This window comes from Amyelois transitella, chromosome 29 (genome assembly GCF_032362555.1).
Source record: "Amyelois transitella isolate CPQ chromosome 29, ilAmyTran1.1, whole genome shotgun sequence".
NCBI classification, from domain to species: Eukaryota; Metazoa; Arthropoda; class Insecta; order Lepidoptera; family Pyralidae; genus Amyelois; species Amyelois transitella.
Window position 1 is genome coordinate 3,421,076 of NC_083532.1, and position 11,201 is coordinate 3,432,276.

The 11,201-nt window shown below is 34.6% G+C and overlaps 2 protein-coding genes across 2 annotated transcripts; one reads left to right on the top strand and one right to left on the bottom strand.

The window, feature by feature from the left end:
- The first annotated feature begins 7,898 nt into the window (after positions 1-7,898).
- Positions 7,899-8,843, top strand: LOC106129470 (uncharacterized). The gene has a single exon (XM_013328040.2). The coding sequence runs from the start codon at positions 7,899-7,901 to the stop codon at positions 8,841-8,843; it is 945 nt and encodes a 314-aa protein (XP_013183494.2).
- A 948-nt stretch (positions 8,844-9,791) lies between these two features.
- On the bottom strand, positions 9,792-10,996 carry LOC132903754 (protein GVQW3-like). Its single transcript, XM_060952746.1, has 2 exons — positions 10,253-10,996; positions 9,792-9,868 (listed from the first exon to the last, which is right to left on the bottom strand). Exons 1-2 carry the CDS (start codon positions 10,896-10,898, stop codon positions 9,825-9,827), a joined length of 690 nt encoding a protein of 229 aa, XP_060808729.1. The 5' UTR covers positions 10,899-10,996; the 3' UTR covers positions 9,792-9,824.
- Between the last annotated feature and the right edge of the window lie 205 nt (positions 10,997-11,201).

Genomic DNA, 11,201 nt, shown 5'->3' on the forward strand with positions numbered 1-11,201 from the left:
GCGTCTTTTCACTGGTAATAGATTTCTGCATTATAGAACAAACATCAGGCAACATTTTTGTATTTGTCATGGAGTTCTGCCTTTTAATTACTTGTGTACTTTGAGAATTTTCAAAAGTGTTACAATTTAAGGTTGATTCACGAGATCGGTTTACAACTTCGTATGTTTCAGATCTTTGTAAGGTTCGTGATATTTGTGTTGTTTCGGAAGATACAATGCTGTGATTATCTGAATTGTACGTTTTTAATTTTGACAGTGATTCTCTAGTTGTTCCTCCTTTTGATTCCATGTTTTCTATTGTAATTTTTTCATTAGCTCTTTCATCCTCACTTAAATTAGGTTGTGGTTGAGACTTTGAAGCAGTCAAATCTATCGTGGTTCTGTGTATTGAGTACATGTCGTCAATGTAATTTGTTAAGATATCGCTATAGCCAGTAGACACAGTATGGTACTTTTGTATGATTTTTGGGGAAACATCCTTACTTTCTTGTTTTTTACTTGTGTCAAAGTTTTTAATAACTATTTTTATATTGATGTCATTCTTGTCATCGGGATCATCAAGTTTAGTTTCCGCTTCACTATTAACAATAAAAACATTTTCATTATTATATTCATCTTCTTTTGTATCAAGTTTATCATGTTCGTCATTTACACCATTTAAATTTATTTCTGCTATTTTGTCTCCTTGGGTCACTTTTAGACCGAATGAAATTTCAATCATATTCGCAATATTTGCACATTTCTGATTGTCATCTTTCAAATTTAATTTATCAACATTCGCCGTTGACACTTGGTTTACTTTATACATTTCGCCCAAAACTGAGGACTTATGAGTTACTACACCACAATTGGCTTTGTAATCTCGCCTCTCATACAGTGTTTTCCCATCTGCATCTTGAACCCTTATATTAAGACCTTCACGTATCTCTTCAGTACTCGCAGTATCTTCCTTTACTCTTATCAATAATTTCTCGTCTGAGGGACAGCCCAAGTCACATGTCTCATTATAAGTCGATTTATTTTTACTTAATTTTTCATCTGAAGCTGATGCCGGACAATCACTGACACACTTGGGACTAAATGGAACTGGTTTCATTTTTAAATGCACTCCCTGAACTTTAGGTAGGCTTTGAATTTTTTTAGCTAACTCATCTAATGCGGTTTCGCATGGTGAGCCTGGACAGATTTCAGGTATACTTGGTTTGATCGTAATAGGATCTGATGAAGTCTTTAAGGATATCGGGGGTAGTTTAGGTGGACAATCTTGACTTCCTGTTGTTACCTGAGAACGAGACTTTTTGAGACATTCCGTACACGGGCACGGCGATTGAGGAGATCTGATATTCTTTGACTGCCCTTGACAGCAACGAGTTTGACTCTGCTGTGGTGACATGGACCCATTGCAACTATTTTGTGAAGGCTTTTTTGATAAAATTTTTCGATTTTTGGGTTTTCGTTCTTTATTAGTTTTAGAATCTTTTGGAGAACATGTACAAGGTTTTGGTAGTTTTGGCAACTGTTTCATCGGTTTGGGTGAGCAAGGGCATGGCTTCTTAGCGCGTCCCATTTGTGACGAGTTTTTTTCGGTTATTGGGGAGGATTTTGATGATGTAGATAATTTTGATGAACACGAACACAGACATTTCCTTTGAAGGTTCTTTGGTAGAATTGTTTTTGTTGCTGATTTATTTTTAATGGGTGATTTAGTTGACGATTTTTTTGATTTAGATGAAGAGTTTGAGCTGGATGATGATTTTTTGGACGGCGGCTTTGAACAAAATGGATCTTGTACACTTTTACAATAGTCCATACATGGCGGAGATGGAATTTCATAATGTTCATCTGATATTGTTGCATGTTTTGAACATAAAGATTTGTTTGACTTACTCAAGTATGGAGACAGAATACCATGATGTGGTTTCATTTCAGCGTTTTTCGATGGTGGAACTCTTGGGACGTGTGAACTTTGATCACTTTCACATGGAAAGCCGCATTTAGGCATTGAGACGCGTTTATTACATTTATTACAAGTTCTACATGTTTCATTTATTGCACCTTGTTCGGCTTTATCCTCTATACTTGGAACAGAGTACGGTTTATCATCCGGATCAATCCATCTTGATTTATTACCACAAGCATACAACATACGTTTTCTCAATACTTCAAATGAATCTTTTGGCAGAATTCTCTTAGCTTCCAGAGGAGGTTCAGACTTTGTTGTGCTTTTAAATGTGTTGAATATTTTCGTTTGATCCATCTGCGTATCTTTAAAAGAACCACGACTATCAGTAGATGGTTGCAAATTATTTCCTGAGCCATAATCTGTTAAAATGTTGGGGCAAGATTTCGTGCCGTCTCCCTGATTATGTAGACTGGTTAACGTTTCTACTGATTCGCCATATTTTGACCGCATATCACTTGCACGTGTTGGAAATAAGTCCATACCCAGTGGCATCCAATTTCGATAGTCATCTCTTAGATAACTTTCTGCAAATTGACATTGCTTTATGGTTTTTCCAGCTAAATGTTCCGACTCTTCCTCAGAAACATTATCTTCGATGTCCATTCTGAAATCGTATCAAATGTTATATTTGCGACTAGGTATTGCCCGCGACTTCGTACGCGTGGAGGAGTCGCAAATTTCACAGGAATTATAGTCTTTGCGGCATTTATGAAAAGTAGCCGACATAATGATAAAGAGAAAATATTTTTATTTATGTATGTTTGTAAAGAATATACTCAAAAGCTACTGGTACTTATTTTTATATGGAAATGAAGCAAGTTATATATCTATACGCAAAATTTCAAGAATATTGCTTCAGTAGATAACGCGTGAAGAGACAACAAACAAACAAACTTTTGTATTTAGAATATTAGTTGAGAGCCATAAAACCAAAAAAACTACCTATTACGGAAAATATAAAATATCTGAGCCACGCGGCGTGATAGGCCATTCTCTTAGTAGGATAATGCCCAATGCATGGTGTGCATTAAGGCACAGGTTCAAATTCCAACTGATCTTTGTACTAATTGTATACCAATGACTCTTCTGAGTTATGTTATTTAAGTGCTAACTAATGCTCTTGCATTGAAAAAAAAAGCAAATTCCAGCAACTGGATGTGTCACCATGATTCAGTATTAGTTATAGTTCCCTCCTGCAAGGTTACGCAGGTCAGATCGCTTCGTGTGACCGGACCGAACCGAACTCACCTAATTCAAGATCATGCTCAAAGTCAACCCAGTCTGCTCTTAAGCGAGATGAAAATGACATGGACCTGACAGTTACCGAGATAACTGCCAGGAAAGAACATTGTTCAAAAACTGCTTATCAAATTGATCCTACGCATCTTAGTCACTTCTTATCTGATCTAATAAAATAAATATTATAAAAATAGATACTGGATTGTCATTAAAAATAATACTTACATTGATTTTCCGATATATCTATTGACATGATGTGTGATTATTCCAACACCTACGACATCACATCTTTTTGGAATATATACGTTACTTCCTTGAATCACAACATCTCTATGTACTGGTGGCTTCTTTATGACAGTTTCTATTGCTCTCGTATCTGTATCTTTGTCTCTTACGCTTACTTTTTTTGTTATTTTCATATCATTATGTGAAAAATCTCCAATTTTATTATTAACTTTGATTCTAAATTCCGAACGCGACTCAGGACTTTCATACTCGATAATTTTATATACTTCTTCCGAGTTACTCGTTGCAAACTTTTCACTATCGCTACTTTGATCTGTGAAGAAACCTTTTGGTATATCTATTTGTAAGTAATCTGAGCTAATAGCTCTGTGAAATCTTACAAAATTTTTCGAGTTCAACACCAGTTCTATTTCATGAGCGAACGCCTTAGATTTATCAATGAACCATTTACGGTCAGGTATTCTGCTATGGCCTTCATTTCTGCGGAAAAAGTTATATGGCATATTTCTATGAGGGATCAAGTTCGGTATCATCCATGCTTCAATATCCTGAACGAAATTTACACGATGTTTATGGTGTGATTGATAATAAGATGAAGTCCCAGTGCTTGTTTCACTTTGAGACCTGATAACTACGTCCGCTTGCCGATATAAGTTATCCATTAATTCAAATACAGTGCTACTACTTGTGGTGTAAGTTTTATTGTTCCATCTTATTTGCAAACTTTTCCTTGATTCTATAGTTCGTTGAATAAAATTTTTGAGCCAGTGTTTTTTTAAAATTTCATCGTTTTCTTCTGCCTTTGTTTGTTTTTTCTCGTTTTTAACTATGTTTTTTTGTGGATGTTTAGATTCGCTTTTACGTCTGTTTAATACAGTGCAGTTTTTAACTTCACAACGACCTGTTGTAACTCCTTTTTTACTTACAGATGACTTATCTTTATCTTTGCTTTTCTTTCTAAAGAAAAAAAATCTTTTGCCTTCCTTCTTATCGTCTGATTCAGTCTTCGGTCCGTCTTTTATCTTTGTTTTTTTCTTTTGTTCAATTGAAGCATCAGGAGATTCAAGCTTCTTATCATCATCAAAATCGAATTTTTCTCCCCACATTTTGAACATACCTTTTACATCGGCATCATCTGCTTTTTCATTTTTTGGAGGCCAATGGATGCCTTCTTTATCTTTTTTACTTGTGTATGATTTTTTTCTCGTTGGATGTTTTGCTCTCCCCTCACGCTTGTACACAGACGGTGGGGGACTAAACATTTTTGTATGAGAAATCGATCTTGCCTCTAAAGATGGAGGATCAGATTCTACAGAAATATCTCTTTGAACAGGAGCGTCACTATTTTTGACGACTGGGCTCGATTCTTTTGATGTTGTTGAATTTTTCTTGGAGTCGTCTTTCTTTGCCATGCCTCGTTTTAATGCTTCAAAACGTCGACGCAGTAGTGACGTACTTTTAAGTTCGTGCATAGGCTTTTCTTCTTTATTCTTACTTGAGAATATATTTCTATATTCTTTTTCTAATTTATTTTCCATTGGATCTGATGATCCTGTACTTTGAATGAAACTAGGGTCTTCTAAATTATGCACATGTTGCTCCAGCGAGTCGGATGACTTTTGTACAGTAGAAGAGCCCTGAAATTTCTTTATTGTGGATCGCAAAGACTTCACATTTTCTATAGCATCTACATCTTTAACAATTTTTGATTGTTTTTCTATTTGCTTTGACGAATCTGGTTCGCTTCGATCATTGAAACTTTCTACTTGTGTGGTAGTAGTAGTTAAGTTTTTGTCTATTGTATTATTTCCAATGTCTTTACTGACTTTTTTAGTGTTTTTAATTTCACTTGGACTAGTGCCTTTAGAATTATTATAACAAGAAATAGGTGACAGCTTCTCAGTGCATTGTCTGATACCCAGCACTCCTCCAACGCATTTTGATGAAGTTTTTCTATCAAAGTGATAATAGTTGTCTCTTTCATATCGGGGTTTCCCTTAAAAAAATAAAATAGCCTTATCATAATATGTATTTACAAGAGAAAGAGGTGGTATTATTGTATAAATGAAAAATTTTGTTGAAATTCAGCATTCAAATAATAATAATCACTAAGACTAAGGAATATATCGAGCTTGCATGAAGAGTTATGAATGTGGATGAAGCGAAGGAAGTATGCAGAGATCGTGGCAAGTGGAAAGAGGTAGTCTCTGTCTACCCCTCCGGGAAAGAGGCGTGATTTTATGCATGTATGAAAGACTAAGGAAAACATTTGTGAAATTTACCACAACATTATCAAAAGAGAGCCGGAGAGCAATGAAGTTATTTCAAAAAGTAAAAAAAATATAATATTAGTAGTAATATATAAAGAAACGATTACAAATTACTTACTGTCGGCAAAAAACGTAGAAAGATCAGAACTTCCGACCCCTCTATTCACCGTCTCAGGCAAATATATCTTTCTTACTCTCTTCCTCTGCTGGACGATCACATTTCCAACTCCAACATTAGTGAAACTCTTAGCCCTTGTATATGCATACATTTGCTTAGGTATATCACCGTAATACACTACTTCTGTATGTTTAGGAGCTGAATAACCTATTATGTTGCTTTTAGCACCACATTGACAACCAACGTCTCTTGTCCAATCATATCTCCCCTGTTTTTGAGTGCTGCTTGTATAAAGTTGGTAATCTCTCTCAAAATCTGCGTTTCTTTTAGGATAGTGTTCCCTATCATATTCAATGTTTTTGCTGTAAAAATATTCAGCTTTGCCTTTTTTCATTTCTTCTTATTTATCATTATTTGTTTTATCTCTTTTGACCTAAACTTTTCTGGTGATTTGTTCTCATGTGCTGCTCTGTGTAACGACGCTGTAAAAATATTTTATCAATTCCTAGAAATTAACCTAAAATAGTTTAATTTGTCGAATGCAGTAAGGCATTGAATGGATTGATATATATGTATAATTGTACAGACCTATCATCGGTTGTAATTGACGTTCAAACATTTTAAAGCTGGTCTTAAGACTGATTCAGAAAGTGTTTTAGAGTTTAACAGCCATAACGGAAAAGGAGTTTCGGTTTCTTATATATTAGCTATACGTCCTATCATGAAATATAAATTTATGAAAGTAATGCAATTGATGTAAAATACAATTACAAAAACTTACGACAATTTTCTTACTCCAAATTTCTTACAGATTTTCTATCAGAAAAACACAAAAAATTAAGGCATAATTTTTTAAAATTTTTTACACTCTTATATTTTGCTTTCTTGATATTGTCTTTTTTATGTCATGCCAAATGTCTCATACGTAATAATAGTTTCATGCCAGAATTTTCAGTTATATTGACAAAAGCATTTTGTGAATCTTTTCCACAGATTTAAAAACATTAATTTTTTTATGTTTGTGATCTTTTCACGAAAACCATACAACTATGAAACTTTAAGGCTTTGTTGAATAACTTTTAGAAAGTGGGTTTTGTAGACCGCCCATGGAAGAGACGGATCAAAGGACCTATTATTATATATTATATAGAAATAACGACCATAAAAACTGTAAAGAAACCTCGATTTTCCTACCCGTATCTCCTTTTTTTGTTAACTTTAATCTTAGGATTTTTTTAAGCAATAGTGAAAAGGGCTTTTATTTTCATTGAACCGCTAACAAACTCGCACTCCATACGGCCCAATTTTTAATAGAAAAAGAACGGTGCCAAATATCATGACGAGCGCAATGTCATTTTTAATGGTCATGTCATATTGTGGCACCCAATTTTTAGATATCTATACAACATTTCCATAATCTGTTTATTATAATTGATTGTTGTTTTGAAATGGTACACTTTGATGGTGCGTGTTCTTATTATTCGATGATAATGCTGCTTACACTCAGTCCTCAAGCTTATTCACGATCATCATTCTCTTTCATTTTTGCATGTTCCTGAACGCACCCTTCGCTTCCATTTTCATTTTCTCTCTGCTTTGCGCAGTTTTCTGCGTTTTCAGGTTAAAGTCCATTAGCTTGTTCATATTCATCTTCATCAATAACTTTAGACCCTAAAATGACTTAATCTTAATGATTTAACGAGATCATCTGACCCTAGCAACCCCAAACCTAAACCTGAATCAATCCTGTAGGTGTATCACACGCTAGATTTCTTTGGATATTAACGTTTTAATGTTCAGAAGATCACGATCATATTTCCTATTAGTAAGGTTGATTTTGTTAAAGCTTAGTTTATTTAGGACTTCCCCTTCTAACTTTATCATTTATATTCGCTTTCCTAAACGATTTATATGAAAACGATTTTCACACAAACAAAAATTTTGTTTCAGAATATTCTTGATTTTATGCGTGATTTTATGTATGTAGTATTCTTGAATTTCTATGATACCCAAAAACGATTCTAAAAAGGTACGTATATACATTACAACATTTGAGAACGGAATGGAGAATAAAAAATCAAGAGATGTTGCGAATAAGTTCATTTGCTCAATCTGTTTGAATGGAAAATGTAGAAATAATGACGATAAACACATAGAAAACAAAAAAAGAAAAAGTAAGTCATGTCATGCATGCAAAGTTAACAAACATTGTAATAATAATGAAATCAATAATGCCGCTGGAGATATTGATCCTGATATGACTACAAAAGATGTACAAACGTCCCAAGTAGATGTTACACAAGGTTTGAATCTACTTAATGAGGTACTCAATGTTTTTCAAAAGAATAAAGAGACAAAAGATATCACTAGTAAAACTTCTCTATTCAAAGATGCTGGCACTTCTACAGAAGCTAATAAATCCCTGAAAACAAGACTAACTATAAGTAGGACAATAAACTACTGCATCGGAGAATTTGATAAAATAGATAGAAATAATAATTTCTCGATTATAGATTATCATCAACCCGATGTCATCAGAATTAGCAACAATTCAGTTGATTTAATACGACATAAATCTTCTTCGATACCTCAAATGAAATTGGAAGAGCTGAAGTACTCTATGAAAGCGAAAACCAAATCTAAAGATGCTATAGAAGAAGTAAACAGAATGTTTGCAACGGTAAAAAGAAGAGAACAGAGTTTAGATTGTACAAATAGACCTCTAACTCGGAATGGCCCTAGAATCTTGCCTGTAGTAAAAACTGAAGTTTCAAGTGATAATGATAAAAAAATTGAAATTGACAATAGCTGTAAATGTTGCCAGACCCATTGCCACTTATCCAGTGGAGACTCTGCAAGTCAGTGTTGCCGTAAAATCGAAGAGACATATGAACATACAGTGTGCTGTCATTACAAGAAGCATCGCAACAAAAGAAAAGAGATTGTGGTTTGCGAGTGTTGCAAAAATGTTAAAAATCATTATGAGGTTGATAATAAAAATGATTAGGATTTTTATAACCCCTGTTGTTTCTTTATGCAATTCATTTATTTGCCAACTTAGTAACAATTGGTCTTTATATTAGGAACGGAGTTTATAACTTAGCAACCTTTCACATGCATGGCAAATAGGCTATCTCACTTTATACCGTACTTAATTGGGTTTTGGACTGCATAAGTTTTAAATGACTGCATTTTTGGTATCAGACCACATAGCCTATATATTATATATATGTTTATATACAGGGTGACTTTTAATTCAACTGCATAAATTTAACTGTTAAGTGTACTCATCTAAACGATATTTAAAAACGTTAAAAGAAAATTATCGGTTCATATTTCAGAAAGTACGAAAAAAATAAAAGTATCAAAATCCACGATCCTAAATAAGGCCTGTCCTGGCCGGCGAAAAAGCGACGTGTAAGAATCAGAGGTCAACGATACAATTCATTTAGCTGAGCGATCTCGACAACTCTGTACTTTACTTTATCTTGATACTAGAAAAATAATTTATTTTTCAGACATTTTTTTACATGTTTAGTTTTAATTTCTTTTTGTAGTATCGGTATGTATTAAAGCGTGTGACGTAGTTTTTGAGGGTTTTTTAAATGTGAAAATGATGACGTTTTATTTAAATAAAAATAGGCTCAAACGGCTCAGAAGCATGGGTATAGTCTATGTTTAAAAGGATGCAGTTGTTTTAAATGTCACCCTGTATACATATATAGCTATCACCACCCACCATAACCCAACTCAATGAGACAAATATTGTAGACAGGTTAACCCGCAACTTCGCGTTGTACTTAAGTTGCCGTTTTTCCGTTCCCGTAGGAATTTTCACAAAAAGCTTTCGTACTCCTAATATATACTATAATTTGAGTTTTAATTGTTCCAAACAAACACAAGTCTTTTCTACAGCTGCCCTTCTTAGTAGGTATACTACTCTGTCAAGAAAGTAGCAGGAAAAGATCAATAATACACAAACTGTTTGTTATTCATCCAAATTTATTTTATCACCTTCAAAATATGCTCCTTTAGAAACGATACACTTACGCCAACGAATAATCCAATCATCAAAACATTTTTTAAACGCTGTTTCCGGAATTGAGGTCAGTTCTCGCCGCGAATTCTCTTTTATGTCTTCTACCGATTGAAAACGGGTGCCACGAAGTGGTAATTTGAGTTTAGGAAAAAGAAAAAAGTCGGCTGGAGCCATATCTGGTGAATATGGTGGTTGCTCGATGGTATTTGTTGAGTGTTTGGTTAAAAATTCGTTCACAATGATGGCCTTGTGCGAAGGTGCATTATCATGGTGCAAAATCCAAGAATTTTCTTTCCACAAATCTGGCCTTTTTCGTCGGATTTGCTCTCTTAAACGCCGCATAACACTCAAATAATATTCCTTATTTACCGTTTGACCTTCCGGCAAGAATTCCGAGTGCACAACACCGCGATAGTCAAAGAAAACAGTCAACATGACTTTGACTTTTGAACGACTTTGGCGTGGTTTTTTCGGTTTCGGTTCAGTTGGAAGGCGCCACTCCGAAGCTTGTTGACTAGTTTGCATGTCAAACTCGTAAACCCACGTCTCGTCACCAGTAACAATGCGTTTCATGAATGTTGGGTCGGAATTGACTCGTTCTAGCATGTCCTCAGCGACTCTCATGCGATTGAGTTTTTGAAAAAAATTCAGGTCTTTTGGGACTAGCCGAGCGGCAACATGTTTCATACCCAAATTATTAGTTAAAATGGTACGGATCGACTCGTGAGATACAGAAAGTTCGGTGGCTATCTCTCTCAAAGTTGAATGAGGATTTTCAGTCACTATTTCCTTCACTTTTGCGATGTTAACTTCAGTTGCAGACGTTGATGGCCTACCAGAGCGAGGCAAATCTTCCATCACATCTCGACCGCTTTTGAACGCTTTGTACCACTCATAAGCACGAGTTTTTGATAAAGTCGATTCACCGTAAGCCTTCTGTAACATTTTCAGTGACTCCGAACACGATATTCCATTGGCAATGCAAAATTTAAGACAAACTCTTTGTTCGATGTTTTTATCCATTATGAAATTAGCAATACACACTAGATATGATATAACTAAAAATAGCACTGTATTTAATGTAAACAACAGATGCAACTCAAACTCCGCGTCAAAATGGAAAACAGTTGTGCCAATCTAACAACAACAAAAAAAAACAAAAATTTGAATTTGGAACCATAAATAAATAATCCATTCCCGATACTTTTCTGACTGAATGTATATAGTATTTATATCTATCATTATCTGTAGGTGTATCAACATTATATTTGAGAACTTTGGCCATGGGCAACATGAATTTAGTGAAGTATTTGCCATTAACGACTT